The sequence below is a fragment of the Heptranchias perlo genome, chromosome X (genome assembly GCF_035084215.1).
Source record: "Heptranchias perlo isolate sHepPer1 chromosome X, sHepPer1.hap1, whole genome shotgun sequence".
Classification (NCBI taxonomy): Eukaryota; Metazoa; Chordata; class Chondrichthyes; order Hexanchiformes; family Hexanchidae; genus Heptranchias; species Heptranchias perlo.
In genome coordinates this window covers 12,845,881-12,863,438 of record NC_090370.1, presented here as the reverse complement: position 1 = coordinate 12,863,438, position 17,558 = coordinate 12,845,881, and the positions used below count along the sequence as shown (strand labels likewise).

Here is a 17,558-nt window from a genome sequence, read left to right as displayed (position 1 = left end):
TGACAACTAAAGTTTTCCTGAGAGTCCTGTGAGTTTCTGAAGCCAATATTTTTCGAACCCCCATCCTTCTCAAAGTCTTCAGAAGGACTAAGGAGCTGCAATGGCCTTTCCAATGGGCATTCCTGTATTCAGCTTTTTAAGGAAGGATGAAGAGAAGGAGTAGAGGCTGGAGGCTCAGCAAGTGAGATACCATGCCACGAGACTGCAACGCACTCGCTAGTGCCCTCTCCAGGGAGTGTACTGGGCAGGATGGTTGTACCAGGACCTGTCGGAGAAGCAGTGCGTGTGGAGACTGTGCCTCATGAGTGAAGTAATTGGCTATCTGTGTGAAATTCTGCAGGAAGACCTGAAGCCGCATTCTACTTCCCGCAGAGCGTTATGAATGGAGATGAAGTGGCGTGGCGCTCAATTTTTACGGCTCTGGATCGGTCCAAACATCCACCAGAGATCTTTGCAATGCCAGGGAGTTGCCTGCATTCGACAGGTGACCGGTGCCCTCTTCTGAAGGGGATCTGACAATCCAAAATGGCATGTCCCCTGTGGTGCAAAGAGACATCAACTTCTACCAGCTTGCTGGCTTCCTTAGGGTGCAGTCAGGGATCGAACCCACATGCCGCTTAAAGCTCCAGCTGCATTCATTATCGGTGGGGGGGGGGGGTACTCATTAAATGTGCAAATTGTCTGTGACGTGCAGAATCCTTTGCAGGCGTCAATGCAGAGTATCCAGGAAGCTGCCATGACTCCTTTATCCTCTACCATTCCACCATCACTCTCCTATTCAGCGAGGAGGGCCAACTGGATGGATGGATCCTGGAGGAGAAGGCCTACCCCCCCCGAAGCCATGGCTAATGACACCATTCCGTGTCACCCACAATGCAACACAGGAACACTATAATCGTGCATGTGTAGCGACCTGACAGGTGACGGAGGACCATTAGGGTCCTGAAAGCCCGCGTCAGGTGCCTGGACAGGTTGGGAGGTGTCCTGCAGCGTGGGCCACACAGCATGGCAAAGATTGTTGTGGTCTGCTGTGCGCTGCACAATTTTGACTTGCTGGAAGGGCACAGCTTAGACATGGCAGCTGAGGAGCCTGCGGAACCTGAGGAGTGCAAGCTGGACGACCCAGAACCCAGGGATGATGGCCAGGGGAGTACCTAGCAGAGGTGTTCAGCAACTGCTTGCTCCTACCTTCAGAACCCCTCCCCAAGGCAAAGCGAACTGACATCGGTAACTCTCAACCATTTGTGCATGGACTGTTCCCTATGGGGCTGTGATTGCAAAGCCTGACAGACTAGACAATGTAAGAAACAATTACACTTTTATTCAAACAACGGTGCACAAACGGGCTTCAATAAACAACAAACCTCAAAAAAGTGTACTTTCAGATCGAAAACACAGATGGGGTGGTCCAGACCCTTCTACATCACTGAGCAGTAAAATAACAGGTGGACTGTCACAGTTCTGACATTCAGTGCAATATATAAAGATTCTCTGTGGAACATTAGTTCAATGTGAAGCTTAACAAAGATGTGGCCATTGACAAAAGGCCAGCATCAATGACAGTGTAGAGGTAGTTAAGTCTTAAACTGTAAAAAGGTATTGCAACTTTAAAAATATTTTCCTGTAAATACTGTCTTAAGCGTTTGTTCATCCCTAATAAATATCTTTCCGCAGACAAACAGGGATCAATGACTTAAAACAGACTGACAGCATTATCAAACAGTTCTCAGTAATTGCAGGTAAAAAAAATATTGGCCGAGATTTTCCTGCGATGGCGAGATTGGTAACTTAGACTATAAATTTAGCCGTCCAGCGCGTCAATACGTTCCTCCATATTTTCCTGCATTTGTAATTAGAATACGCTGCAGCAAGGATGGCTATAAATTGGAAGTAGGGCGGCCATTTTTTCACAGCGAATACATCAACTAGGTGGCAATTGTAAAATTTAATATTGTTTTTAATGCAAATCCAAAGCACGGCACTCATCCAAAGTGCTAACCCCACAGGCCGATCATTTCTCTGGAATCAGTTGGCTTGCTTCCACTTAGAACACATCATTGATTTGAGTACGGAGATTCCACGGGTCTGCTCTGTAGCCTCAGGCCAGCCCGTGCTTAATTGTTTGAGCGATTTATTTTTATAAATTAGCTATAAATTACACCATTGCCAGGCCACCAGCGCTGTTATTTTCAAGTCTAAGTAGTAGCGGTGTGAAAAATGGAGAGAATCCAGCAAAATTGCGATCGCCATGGTTTTCAGTGGGCGGAGCTATGAAAATTAGCTTCCAGCTATTATCGACTTGGGGTAACAGTGGAGTGGTGCAAAAGTCACAGGAAAATATGGAACACCATTAGCGATGGTGTAAGTCACTAACATTCCTAATTTGTCTTTTGCACCATTCAAGGGTTCCGACGACATAGATGCACCAATACAATGGCACAAGTCCCCAGGGAAATCTGGGCCAATATCAATGGAACGGTCACACAGTAATAGGTCAAAAAACAAACAGGCCAGAGTCAGCAACTCAGCACAGAAACAGTTAACAGTAAACTGGCTATGCAGTTATGGCACGGTGCAGAACAGCCCGAGGGAGAGAAGGAGCAGGAGGAGGTGGACTCAGCAAGCAGATGCTCACTGTAATCCTTCGAAGCACCGCGTCTCCCCTGGTGCCAAGACGAGCCTTTCGGCCAAATACCCTGCTGCTGCGTCTGAGGTTTCATCGGGATCAGGGAGGTGGGAAGAGGGAACAGCTGAAGCTGGAATGAAGGGGCATGAGGCTGAGATGTCACTTGACTCACGGCAGCTGGCTCCTGGAATGGAGCTGCTGCTGCTACTGGACACATCTGTGGAGGGAGCTCCTTAGCAACCCGGTCTTGCCTGCCATGTTCCACTAGCACGGAACCCTGGGCGCGAGGGGAGGGGCGTGTCTAAGTCCTGTGAAGTTCTGCCGTCCTGAGAGTGAGCAGCATCTGCCACTTGGACTGCAACCGACACCATCCCACTAGACACTGGATCTGTGGCCGCAGGCATCAGTTGAATAGCCGGTGCTACGGCTGCAGCAACATCCGGAGGCCCTGATTGACCGCTTGAGTTAAAGACCTTAAGGCATGATTTAACGTGCCCTGCAATCTGTCACCCAATGCCGCAACTGATGCAGTCTGGGCTTCCACGGAGGGGGTCACAATGTTGATGTAAATCACAGGAATGTCCTGTGTGGCCACAGCTGCGAGCTGCCACAACTGACTGGCAATGGTCCCCAAATCACACACGTCTTTTAAGGGGCGGACCCCTGAAATATGGGTCCCAGGCCTCTTCATTCCATTGTCCCCTTTTACCCAGTCTCAGTGGGTAGTCCCTCAGCCATCAGCCCCACTTCTAACCCAACCTGGTCCCCCCCAACTATCAGTCAGCCAGGTAGCTTACTAGGCTTTGTCTCACTGTGTGTCCCCAGGTGCCTGTATCTGTGCTGGTGCTTGTGACAGGGGAGGGGGTGATGTTGCTGCAGAGTCATTATGGCCAGGAAGTAGCACTCGTAGAGGAGGGGAGGGGACCGGTTCTCTTGCTCTCTCATGGTGGTGTGCAAGAATGAGAAGGCACAGGTCCCTTTTCACTGCTTCCCCCGGAGCTGCTCCTCCTCCCTGTCCTCCTCTTTCTCATCCACCTGCTCCATTTCCTCCCCTTCCAGGACTGAGTGCTTGGGCTTTGCTGGACCTGTGGGAAGAAAAGGGATGAGGTCAGAATGGTTAAGCATGTGTCGCCAGGTGCAGTCTCCTTTTCAAGTGGGGTGAGAGTCTGGGTTCGTGTTCTGGTGCAGAGTGCTGCCATGGTGCGAGTCTAGAAACTCACCTTGCTGTGGCTTGGCGCTGCCAACCTCGGCTCACGTTATAGGCAACGTGCCGTGGCAGCCCAGGAGCTGGAGGGTCTTCTCCTCATGGGGGAGGGGGTCAAGTTCTCAGGTATGCCTCCCCCCCCCACCCCGTGATTTTCTTCTCACGCATTATGCACCAACATGCCCTACAAAGACAAAAGAAAATGTAGGTGAGGCTGAGAATGTCGGTTTGCTGATTTGGTGTGGGAGAAGTGCAGGTGTTAGGATGTCAACTTGTTTGGGGGGTTGTGCTAGTGAGTTGCTGTGTTATTAGGGAACTTTGCAGGGGTACGTACTATAGGATTGGGTGATTGATGTGCCCTTAAAATCGGGTTTTCCCCTTGCAGCCTGACTAACTTTAGGGTGTCAGTGTCCCACTTTTAAAACCTCTCTCTACCCAACCAGAGATTAAAGATTGTAAACAATTTTACAACACCAAGTTATAGTCCAGCAATTTTATTTTAAATTCACAAGCTTTCGGAGGCTACCTCCTTCCTCAGGTGAACGATGTGGAAATGATGTTCACCTGAGGAAGGAGGTAGCCTCCGAAAGCTTGTGAATTTAAAATAAAATTGCTGGACTATAACTTGGTGTTGTAAAATTGTTTACAATTGTCAACCCCAGTCCATCACCGGCATCTCCACATCATGACAGAGATTAAAGATGTTTGTTAACACCAAGGTGCCAGGTGTCTTCCTAAGTAAGCAGACATAGCTAACACATTCTAGCCATTGTTTGCACTGCCCAACTGCCAATCCTGCATTTTAAAGACCTGTCACCTGCCTCTGCAGGTACAGCTCAACAGGAGGCTGCTCTGAAAGGCTAACACCTTTTAAGCAGCTGTTACAGAGAACATGTTAAAATTGCTGATGTCCAAGTCTGTCCTTCAGGAGAAATGATGTGGAGATGCCGGTGATGGACTGGGGTTGACAATTGTAAACAATTTTACAACACCAAGTTATAGTCCAGCAATTTTATTTTAAATTCACAAGCTTTCGGAGACTTCCTCCTTCCTCAGGTAAATGTTCAGGATCTCCTTGAAGCCTACGCATTTATACATATAGAACAATACATGGTGTTTACAGACTGCCCCTGCAACTGCCCTCAAACAGACCATCGTTCGCAGCAAATTACCTAGCTTTCAAGAGAACAGCGTCCACGACGCCACACAACCCTGCCACGGTAACCTCTGCAAGACATGCCAGATCATCGACACAGATACCACCATCACACGAGAGGACACCACCCACCAGGTGCATGGTTCATACTCCTGTGACTCGGCCAACGTTGTCTACCTCATACGTTGCAGGAAAGGATGCCCCAGAGCATGGTACATTGGCGAGACCATGCAGACGCTGCGACAACGGATGAACGGACACCGCGCAACAATCGCCAAACAGGAGGGTTCCCTCCCAGTCGGGGAACACTTCAGCAGTCATGGACATTCATCCACCGACCTTCGGGTAAGCGTACTCCAAGGCGGCCTTCGAGACACACGACAACGCAAAATCGTCGAGCAGAAATTGATAGCCAAGTTCCGCACCCATGAGGACGGCCTCAACCGGGATCTTGGGTTTATGTCACGCTACACGTTACCCCACCAGCGAACAAATGTTATCTGTTTTTAATATAATGGGTCATTTGCTGGCTCTCTCTGCCTTCCGGATGTTTCTGCCTCTCTCTGTTTTTCTTCTCTGTTTTTTTTTTCCTGTTTGTTTTTTTGTTGAATGTGTATTCGGGGGTTCTGCAGGTGACACCTCTCTGTCTGAACACGGTGATTGCCTTGGCAACGGGCAGTTGCAGGGGCAGTCTGTAAACACCATGTATTGTTCTATATGTATAAATGCGTAGGCTTCAAGGAGATCCTGAACATTTACCTGAGGAAGGAGGAAGTCTCCGAAAGCTTGTGAATTTAAAATAAAATTGCTGGACTATAACTTGGTGTTGTAAAATTGTTTACAATCTTCAGGAGAAAGGAAGAACATGGCGAGTGTCTGATCTAGTCAGCTCCAGTCACTGAATTTCTTACGACACCGTTCAGTGGTCTGTGGGGCTAAAGAATTCGCACTAACTCCCTCCAGGCACCCTGTCTAACTTTATGGCGTGGCTTGGCCTTCCTGCTACCAAAACAGCCTGCCCCTCAGCTCACTCTCCTCCGAGAGGACCTACGCAGTCCCCCTCCCTCTTCCTGGCTGCCCTCTTCTCAGTGGACATCTCCGTGATAGTGGAAACACTGGAAACAACTTATAAAGTAATTATCAAAAGTGATCGGGAGAGAAAACCATGCTCCACTTACCTGCAACTCCAAAGGCTCACTCTGAGGAATGACATCTGTTGTGACCCTTTTATAGTGCTGCCCATGTTTCTCGGGGCCCTCCATTACCTACGTCACTTCCGAGCCAGTTTACACATTCCGGTGTACGCTCATGAGATTCTCAGGAATTTTCACTGTAAGTTGCCAGCGGCAACACTGGCATTAAATTTTGGAGTAACTTGCCGGCTCCATTGATTCAAGATTTCTTTGAGAATATATGTCCAACCAAAATGGAGAGTATTTTTTTTAAAAACAGAGATACACAGAAAGACGTTACACTTTTCAGACAACAAAGCGCTCATCTCTGAAACCAAGTGAGGGTCATCTTTCTCAAGTGGGATATGTTGAAAAGATGGAATCTAGTTCTGTGCTTATGGTGGAAGAGCAGTTTTCTGCAGGAAACAGCACATTAACTGAGGTTGCCAGTTTGGTAGTCTTGTGCTTTTCTTAGCAGCGATGTTTAAGGCCGAAACATTCCCAATAAAACTGGGTAGTTCAAAGGTATGGTGAGACTTGACAGGTCTGGAGGGTTATTATATCAGTTTCATGTTAGAGTTACAGCAATGAAATTAATTCACCACATTCGTTATGATGTCATGTCCTCCTGCTCCCATACTCCTGTTCTCACTTAGGGGTACAAGGAGAACTCCACAAAGAGGCCTCTTCATTAATGCATTAGTTGAACCTGGTTTATACAGAGGAAATTTAAATCAAGTCCCCCTTTTGAATAAAGAATAAAAGGTGCAAACTGGGGACAATACTGTGTGCCAGTTTGGAGCAAACAAACTAAAGATACATTAGCAGTGCCATTCAACTCAATGGTAATTGAGGGAGGAAAAAGGCATAAGCAGGTAAAGAAACAAATAAGGCAGCTCATTTACCATTTTCAAAGAATAATTAATAGTCATAGAATTTGATCCGCAGAACACTGGGAAAAAAAAATCATGCAATAAAAACAGAATTTGGTGTATTCAGTCCCCAAGTAACCATAAGCTGCTGGCCCTGAAAATACATTGTGCATTACATAGCCAATCACCCCTATTGTTCGAAAACAGCATATCCTCCAACTCACTGAGCACTGTCACACGATATCTGCTACTTATTTAAAATAAATACTTTGTTGAGTATTTATTTTTAACTAATACAGCTTCCTGGCCTTCCCCCACCCCCCCCCCCCCATTGAAACCTGACAGTACCTCAAACCGAGGCAAATCTCCCCACCTTGCAAAATGTTAAAAGCTATGTTCTTAGCAGTTGTGGTAGAGTTGCCAACCCTCCAGGATTGCCCTGGACTCTCCAGGAATTAAGGATTAATCTCCTGGACACTGCTATGAGTAACCCAGGAGAAAAATCATAGGGGCATTAAAAAAAATTTTTTGGAATTTTCTTTGAACACTTTTGTTTAGGAGGTTTCAGAGATAAATAAGCACCAGCGCAACTTAACTTGGAGACCAAGATTGTCATTCTTTTCTGTCATGGTTAGGCTTACTTAAAGTCCTTCAGATAGGCATCACAGGATGATGTGATTAGGTGTTACTGACACATGTGTGCATACACAAGGCTTATGAATTATAAATCACTATAGTTATAGGTATATGGAAAGTCAATATACAGATTCAGTAATAACTAGGACAACACAATAATTAATCAATTAAGCAACTGTGCACATGTAGTACCAGATAATATTTGACTGTTTTTGTCCAATACGTACTGCTGACCAGTTGTCCAACACTGGCAGTGGAAGGAGTGTTGCTTGGTGTAATGGGTTCAGTCGGTGCAGGGACTGCGCTTGGTGTCACACTGGGTTGCGTGACAGCAGCCATTGTCTGAAAAGTTTGTACCTGAAAGAAAAAAAGAGGAAACAATGTTCAGGAATGCTTACTGTGATTTCCATTTAGAACATATTGGCCCAGCACCAGAGATGCTCCACTGAAATACCCATGGGTTGTCCCAAAGAAAATCGGATTTGAACTCTCAGTGCCCACCAGGTCTTTTAAACCACAGTCAAACATTTCAGGTTCTTCATGAGGTGACATATGTTAAACTTTGCAGAGATCTTTCAAGGGTATGGCTTTTAATCAAGATTTCCATACCTATATTACGCTGCGTAAGGACTAAGAGTGCAAGAAAGCTGCCATTGAAGCCTGTTATCCAACCAGCCTGCCAAACTGACCAATAAGTTGATGAAATAGCAGATCTTGTTTCAACATATTTTCTTGTGACCAACTTTGTGACACTCAGTTCCTGGCACTCTATACTATACCATCCTGCCATCTGTGAGGAAATAACAGGTAGGTTATATACAACTGGTTAGTTCTTTCTGCAACAAATAGAAAGTGACAAAAGTTATATGAATGAGCATTCAATGGTGCTTAACATAACCAACGTGCATGCAAATTGCTTTCAACTAAGTACAAATACAATTTTAAAACTGCACTAAAAAAAAAGTCAGTGTTCCACATTATCCACTCCGGCCCTCACTCTTCAACTGTTCACTGAATAACTATATAGCCAAGGCAACCGTCATCCAAACCTCATCATATAACCATCATAATATTTAAATTCTTTATGGCCCAGACCATGGTGAAGGACCACCTGCTCACTGGACACTTGACAATGGGAAAGTCCCTAATACAGAGCTACATCAAAAACAATCTTCAGCAAGAATGGCAAATCCACAAGGGAAGCAAAGGAAAACTTTTTTTATATAATCACATAAATAACTCAGAAAAAGTAGTAAGAGAAAAACAAATTACTGCAAATACACCATGGGAGGTAGAAAAAATATATACTTTATAATGTAAATAACTGTGAATAAGAGGTTTTGGGAAGGGAAGAACAAAGTTACTTGCACCTTAAGCAAGTTTTATAAAGTAGTAAGTAAAGTGTGTTACAAATATTGCATTGGTGAGGTCTGTATCTTTCAGTATCAGCAAAATGTTTGATATTTTTACTTCATTAGTCATGCGATATAGTGCTTCAGTAAATTTTCTATTATAGTGATGGTGAACCACTGTCATGAGGCCGTGGTAAACATCAGAAACTCCACTCCTGATCCTAGATTGCTAGTATAGCAAAAATAATATCTCTGTAGAAGTTTTGTATATAGCACATCACAAGTGTGTATGTCACAGCCAGATTGTCACACACTACATATGTAGCACAAAAATTAATCTGATTTGGTAGTAGTGGCTGGTGGTGCTGGAATCAAGATGTTAGGAGAGCAGGATGATGGGGGAGGTGTGGGCCCTTGGTTGGAAAGCAGTAGAAGTGAATGGCAACTGGCAGGAAGGCCTGGACATGGAGGATGGGAGTAGCAAATGGTGCTAGGAGTGGAAATGTGGGCAAGTTTGGGCACTTGAGTTAGAAGGGAGTGGTGGGTGGCAGGAAGGAAGGCATTCAGGGTAAGTGTGGCAAAAGATGGTACAACAGCATGAGAAAGCATAGATGCTCATGGTTGGGGTGAGATGCGTTAGGAGGGAAGGGGTAGGAAGGCATAGGCGTAAGGGAGGTAGGAGGTGGTAAAAGTGAGATGGAAAGGAGAGAGGGGTAGCCATGGATGCTTACTAGAAGGAAAAACTGAGGGTGGAAGTTATGAATGTTTAGGGTGCTTGGGGTGAGTGGTAGACGGAAGAGGGAAATGGCGAGGGATGGGTGCTTGGGCAGGACAAGGGATCAGGAGCCTTAAATTCTCCTTCCAGCCTAAGATTTGGGGAACACCTTATTATTTAAAGTATTTGCAGTTTAGATAATACGAGCTTCACCCAAGTGGTGGGGAAGCCTTTATGAGAACCCATGGGTGTAGATCAAAAGCCCATTGCTGGCCCTAATGGGGAAGTGGTTTTTGAAATGGGGGTGGAGGTGCTAAATGGCTTCTCTATGACTTTGGGGAAGCCCCTGTTATTTAAACTGGAAATGTGTGAAGAAAGGTGGAGAAGCCATTTAAGATGTCCAGTCCCATTAAAGTTCTAAAAATATGTAGGAATATTAGCAGGAACTGGTAGAGAGTGGGCAGCTGCAGGCCTCAGGAGTGAACAAAGAGGACCAAAAATAGGTCAGGGCTAGCAAAAGGGCAAATTGTCTTAGGGCAGCAGGGGTGAGAGCAGGCTGTAGGCCTCAGGAGGGAGTGAAGGGGAGACACTACAGGATGGTGATCTAAAAATGTAACATTTTTAAAAATAAATGATAAATTAAATGGATTACAGTAAAATATTTTCCCACTTTTTTCATGCAATTGCAGGCAGCAAAGAGGCTCAGGGGTTCCAGTGAAGGGAGCTGGGAGGGAAAGGTAGAAAAGGTAGCAGCACCACCTACTGGTTGGAGAACTGAAAGTAGAACAATAAAAGCAGGTACTGCAGCATTACTCATTAAAAATAATATAAGCAGGCGTTACAAGGTGTCATGAAGCAGGACAAAATTGTGACACAGGAATTAAGAGTGTGCGTGCAGTTGCCAGAATTTTAATATATCAGAGTAAATCTCCTGTGGTACTGCTCGCAGTGAGTCAAAGGATTCACTATTTTATAACAATAGGCGGTGTTTATGCTATGTAGAGGGATAACATCAGGGCCATTGATTTACAGTGACTGAATAAATCCAATTCTGTTTTTCTTAAATGGTATTCAGGGTTGTTTATTGCTGCTTTGGGATATTTTTGTATTCTGTGAAAATTTCCTGTATCTATGTACTTAATTATGCTTTACCAGACAGAAAGCTGGTATGTGAGATGCACCAGTTGGAGGTTGATATCTAGTATTTAGTAGTATTGGGGAGGAGAGGGTGAGGTTTAGTTGCGCTTGTGTGCAGTCCTGTGCTTTGATAGCTCTGGGGAATGGTCCTGGAATTTGACAGAAACTGAAGTTTGACAAGTATTGCAGTGGGACTGCTAAAGTTTGGCAGTGTGGGAGGTCTTTTGATCTGGGATCACTGTGGAGGTGGAACCTGAGGTTTGGTAAAACTGGGGGTGGAATATGAAATATCTCTCACTGGTAGATTCCTGGTTCCTGTCGGCAGTGAAGGGAGGCTCAGGACACTGTTCCGTGTGCGCACGCACGTGCGGGTAGTCCCCCATCTGGTAGCATTGATTTGTGACTTTATAAAGGGTCTCTGAATTGGTGTATTGAGATTGGTTCCTAGATGTGCATCTCCTTCCTGCCTTTCCTTCCCCGCTCTCCTGTCAGCTACATCAACAAAACACAGGCAATAACTAGAGTTTTCAAAATTCAACTCATTTGTTTTTAACTTTGGCAGGGGGGGGAACCTCAAATTAAGTAGAGGAAAGATTTTCTTTGTCTGTCTGACAGTTGTTAGTAATTAGAGCATTCACATTTTCTAACTATCAACAAAATCCAAATGATAATTCGAGCCAGTTCTAACAGTCAACTGTCCTGGCCAATATTTATCCCTCAACCAACACCATTAAAAAAAGATTATCTGGTCATTATCACATTGCTGTTTGTGGAATCTTGTTGTGCGCAAATTCACTGCCATGTTTCCTACATTACAACAGTGACTACACTGCAAAAAAGTACTTCATTGGTTGTAAAGCACTTTGGGAGGCCCGGAGGTTGTGAAAGGTGCTATATAAATGCAAGTTCTTCTTCAATATCATACAGGTTATAATTAAAAGCTGTTTGCTTCAAAATTAAACCCTTTGTTTAAAAAATGAACTCAAGCTACGATGGAGAAAGACACAGCCTCTCAGCTTAAGCACTTTCTAGAACACAAAACAAAAGCTACAATAGGTGTACACTTATTTTTTTCTTGCATTCATATGTATCTAGCTTGTTCTCACACATAGTCATTTAAAAACACTCAATATAAACTTTACTTAAATAAAGTTTGAAATTTTTTCCTCACTTTTCTTCAAATAATTTTGAAAAACAACGGAGCACAAATTGCTTGAAGCTGAAAGAAAACATTCCATCAGTACAGCTGACTGAATAGTGCTGGGGCATCCTGGGAAATTAGGTTCATTGTATATGCTCAGCCTGCACAATTTTAATTCAGCTAACAGCATCACAGCTCTGGGCAGAGACCTTCAATTAAAAACTTAAAAGAAAGCATTAAAATAACAAATTAATTTAGTCATGTTATTGCACAATATCCATTTTTTTGTTTTGTTTAAACTCTTGGACATTAGAAATTCCAACTGCTGAAAAAAAATGTAAGGACTTGCACAACACCAGGTTATAGTCCAACAGTTTTATTTTAAATCACAAGCTTTCAGAGCTTTCCTCCTTCGTCAGATGACGAAGGGGATAATCTCCAAAAGCTTGTGATTTAAAATAAAACTGTTGGACTATAACCTGGTGTTGTGCAAGTCCTTACATTTGTCAACCCCAGTCCATCACCAGCATCTCCACATCATGCTGAAAAAAAAAGGTTCAGCTAAAAAATTTTCAGGAAGCATCTTGAGCGATTTGTGGGGCAAGGATAATGCAGCACCACCCAATGGCCAAAGTTTGCAACTGCAATGAGACTCAAAGCAGTTTTCCCCCAATAATTCTCCATGACAAATCCAGCGTTACATCTCAGATTAACATGGGAAATCCTATTAGAGCACCACCCATTGTCAACAAAGGCAAAGGTTACAGGCAAGCATAAAAGATAGCTGTGGGTAAGTTAACACAGGGAAAGTCCAGTGCAAGATGTTTCCACAGAACACGAAGCAGACATATCAATTTTAATAGATTACAATAATAAATATTAAATCTTTCTTATGCATGAAGTAAAATCTTAAAGAACAGCTGTCTCAAGGGCTACAAAATACTCTGGCGATACCTCAGATATAGTTTAAAAGCTCATGCTTCACTGTTTTGTTTTTAAATAAACAAAAATCACAGCTACATTCAAAGTATTCACTAGTCCTATTAACGGCTTCCCTGGGCTTTAGTGCTTGTTACAAACTGGATAGCCAGGTTGTGAAGGATCAAACACTAGAGCCTGGTCTTCAGTTGCTTCAAGCCTTTGTTCACAGAGATCCACATCACCCACTCCACACCCTAGATCAGCTCTTATAAAATGGATACAAGAGAGTTCCCAATTGATACACATCACCTGAATACAATTAACACAAATTGATATACATCACATGGATACGATTAACAGATTCCCATCTCTAAAAAAAATTTATATACACACAAACACACAATATAAACAAAGATTTCAAAAATCAAAACCTTCCATACTCTGTACAACTTAATATTATTCACAGCATTACACCGTGAGGCGACCCTTCTCCAGGACCCCTATTAATTTCTTCGTACATGTACTTTTTACTAAAACAATCCAACCGTTGATGGCTTGAATCCACTAATTTAATTTTAGAGATTTTCTTTCTCTCCAGTATTTGTTTCAAGCCAGTAAGGTCAATCCGTAATCTTTTCTCACTTACATTTCTCGTAGAGTGTACATTATCCCACAATGAACGATTATCTACATAACGTTCACTGGGTATACTATCTTCAGTACTCCCATTGTACAGGATGTCACTCAATATTTGCCAAATAGAATCCCATATCCATTGTGTCAACAAGAGCCAGTGTTTCAGCAACCAGGGTATTTTTAACAACCCTTTTTATTTTCTTAGCTTCCCAAGTTAAAAAGGACAACATTTCCCATTCTCACCCATAAGAAACACAATGAAACCAGCTGCACTAGAATACCCATCAGGAAGATTAGCATGTGAAGCACTGTTAAAGATAACTAGTTTCATTTTCTTTGGGTCACCTAAGGATGGGAACTTAAGTACACATTTATATTTAATTTATGTAATGTTTTATTTGCCTTAAAACATTCTCTAATATGGAGTGTTTCATTGAAGTACTTAACTCCAACACATTAAAACTAGCATCTGGTCTAGTCTGAGTGCACAATCAGTTCAATTGACCAATCAAGCTTCGTAATTGCTCTGTCTCTTCTTTAGATATAACATCTTTCTGTGATGACCTAATAGGATTCACGGGGATGGGAGTAACACTCTCTAAATAAGACTGTTGATTTAAAGTTAGGGATCATACTTAGAATCATAGATAAGTCACCAAGTCCAGATGGGATGCATCCTAGGATGCTGAGGGAAGTAAGGGGGGAAATTGCAGAGGTACTGGCCATAATCTTCCAAACATCTGTAGATACGGGGGTGGTGCCAGAGGACTGGAAAATTGCAAATGTTACAGCCTTGTTCAAAAAAGAGTGTTAAGATAAACCCAGCAACTATAGGCCAGTCAGTTTACCTTCGGTGGTGGGGAAACGATAATCCAGGACAGAATTAACAGTCACTTGGACGAGTGTGGATTGATTAGGGAAAACCAACACAGATTTGTTAATGGCAAATTGTGTTTAACTAACCTGATAGAGTTTTTTGATGAGGTAACAGAGAGGGTAGATGAGGGCAATGCAGTTGATGTGGTGAATATGGACTTTCAAAAAGCATTTGATAAAGTGCCACATGGTAGGCTTGCTATTAAGATTGCGGCCCATGGAATAAAAGGGGGCAATAGCAACGTGGATACAGAATTGGCTAAATGACAAACAGTAGTGGTGAATGGTTGTTTTGCAGACCGGAGGGGGGTGTACAGTGGTGTCCCCCAGGGGTCGGTGCTGGGACCACTGCTTTTCTTGATATATATTAATGACTTGGACTTGGGTGTACAGGGCACAATTTCAAAATTTGCAGATGACAAAACTTGGAAGGGTAGTGAACAGTGAAGAGGATAGTGATAGACTTCAAGAGGATATAGACAGGCTGGTGGCATGGGCGGACACATGGCAGATGAAGTTTAACGCAGAAAAATGCGAGGTGATGCATTTCGGTAGGAAGAACGAGGAGAGGTAATATAAACTAGAGGGCACAATTCTAAAAGGGTACAGGAACAGAGAGATCTGGGGGTATATGTGCACAAATCATTGAAGGTGGCAGGGCAGGTTGAGAAAGTGGTTAAAAAAGCATATGTGATCCTGGGCTTTATAAATAGAGGCATAGAGTACAAAAGCAAGGAAATAATGGTGAACCTTTATAAAACACTGGTTCGGCCACAACTGGAGTATTGCGTCCAGTTCTGGGCACCGCACTTCAGGAAAGATGTGAAGGCCTTAGAGAGAGTGCAGAGGAGATTTACTAGAATGATTCCAGGGATGAGGGACTTAAATTATGTAGATAGATTGGAGAAGCTGGGGTTGTTCTCCTTGGAACAGAGAAGGTTGAGAGGAGATTTGATAGAGGTATTCAAAATCATGAAGGGTCTAGACAGAGTAGATAGAGAGAAACTGATCCCAATTGCGGAAGGGTCAAGAACCAGAGGGCATAGATTTAAGGTGATTGGCAAAAGAACCAAAGGTGACATGAGGAAAAACTTTTTTTTAAATTAATGCAGCGAGTGGTTAGGATCTGGAATGCACTGCCCGAGGGGGTGGTGGAGGCAGATTCAAACATGGCCTTCAAAAGGGAACTGAATAAGTACTTGAAACGAAAATAACGTGCAGGGCTACGGGGAAAGGGCGGGGGAGTGGGACTAGCTGGGTTGCTCGTGCATAGAGCCGGCGCAGTCTCGATGGGCCGAATGGCCTCCTTCTGTGCTGTAACCTTTCTATGATACCAGACCCACTCTGCTTAACATCTAAAAGCCCCACAGGCCTGACTCCCAATTTTAAATTCTACTCTAATCTTATTAATGACGAATTTCTCAAATTCCACAGACCACATCATAAGAAATAAACAACATGCATTATGAAGATGCCTGAAAGTTTTCCCGTTATGGTACCAATAAAACATTGCGAGATCTGCTTTTAGTTGAATACAACCTATTTTTAGCAAAACAGATGTCACCGAAAAATACCATACCCTGGAAGCATCATTCAGGCCATAGACGAATTTGTTTAGTTTCCACAGTTTTCCTTCCGCATCTGCTGCCTCGTTAGGCAGTTTCAGAAACATTTCTCTCTGAAAAGTATCGTCCTGCAGAAATGCGGCTTTTATCAATTGATCTACACTCCCATGAATATGTTGCCAAAAAAATTAAGATTACCTTTCCAGCAGTGGGAGAATCCACTCGAACATCTATCAGTTTCTCTTCAAAACCCCGAGCTACCAACCTCGCTTTAGCCTTATTAGTCCCATCTGCAAGGACTTCAGTACAAACCCATCTATGTGACAAAGCTGGTTGACCCTTATCTGTTACCTCAGAATAAAGTCCAAATTCTTTCCAACTATCTAACTTTTTGTTTTGCCTCCCTTACTTGTTTATCCTCAAGTTTATTGGTAGCCACCAAAACGTCACGATCATGAGGACTTCTGCTTCTAGTTCTGTTATATGACTGTTCTGTTATATGACTGTTTCATTGTCTGTCTGACCTAGTCAAGCTACGTCCCCTACTTCCACTTCTATGTCTGTAGGAACTACTACTGTGAGATCTCTCTCTTTCATCTCTAGTCCGCGATCGTTTTCTGACGTGAGATTCACTTCCGGACTCCCTATCGCTGCTTGTACTCTGCTTTCGTACTCTCCACTCTTTTACCCCATTTTGCCAGTCCATGGACCTCGTTTCATGGCCATCATCCTGAACATTCAACCAAAATTTAAACCTACCGATAGCTCTGCCTGCACGTCCCAAAATTGTTGCATCCCTCCATTCATTCGTCCCTTCTGGAACATGTCACCCGTGTACCCACTTTGGGTAATTGTCCTGTGGGTGTGATAACTCTGTCATGTGTTTCTTGATCACTGACATTACCACTGTCCAGCCCTTTATCTACCTCACTCTGTACCTCAGGAACCTCATCAAAAAATCATGAACATCTGAGACACAAGGTGCCTCGTTTACTTCTATCAACTAGTCAGAGATTTTATAATTAATCGTGAGGAATGAACGCTAACAGTTTGATTGCCATGTTGGACAATTACTGTCTTACCATCACGACCTATAACCTTACCAGGGCCTTTCTATTCCCTATGACCCTCCCTTTCATAGTATACCAAATCTCCTGAATTGAACTCTGTCTCAGATGGTCTAATACGATGCCTCAGTGCTCTACGAATTTTCTCTGATACCTCAGCCTTGATAAAAGCCTGTCTCCCTGCATGCATAGCATTTAAATGCTCAGAAAAAATGGCACTAATTGTAGTACCTTCCACAGCAGGAGGATTATCACAAAGAACAGAAGGTAATTTGGGATTGCGCCCGTAGACTGGTTGGTAAGGACTGTATCCTCCAACCATCTGAAGAGAATTCTTTGCATGAACTGCCCATGCTAGGGCAGCTGACAATTTACACTCTGGTCGATTAGCAGAAATTTTATGCACCACGTTATCGATCACAGCATGATTCCTTTCACAAAGACCATTGCTGAAAGGGCTCTCAGCTACTGTATTCATGAAA

General features: G+C 43.6%; 1 protein-coding gene and 1 long non-coding RNA gene across 3 annotated transcripts in view; both read right to left on the bottom strand.

Moving 5' to 3' along the window:
* Nucleotides 1-17,558, bottom strand: part of pou6f1 (POU class 6 homeobox 1) — a 182,637-nt gene that overhangs the window by 48,309 nt on the left and 116,770 nt on the right. For both annotated transcript variants that reach the window (XM_067976741.1, XM_067976742.1), the window contains exon 9: nucleotides 7,894-8,023. In XM_067976741.1, the coding sequence (XP_067832842.1) occupies nucleotides 7,894-8,023 (130 nt within the window). The remainder of the gene's footprint in view (nucleotides 1-7,893; nucleotides 8,024-17,558) is intronic.
* LOC137307289 (uncharacterized) lies at nucleotides 1,302-4,219 on the bottom strand. Its single transcript, XR_010959096.1, has 2 exons — nucleotides 3,847-4,219; nucleotides 1,302-3,711 (listed from the first exon to the last, which is right to left on the bottom strand). It is a non-coding gene; the product is annotated as an uncharacterized lncRNA (long non-coding RNA).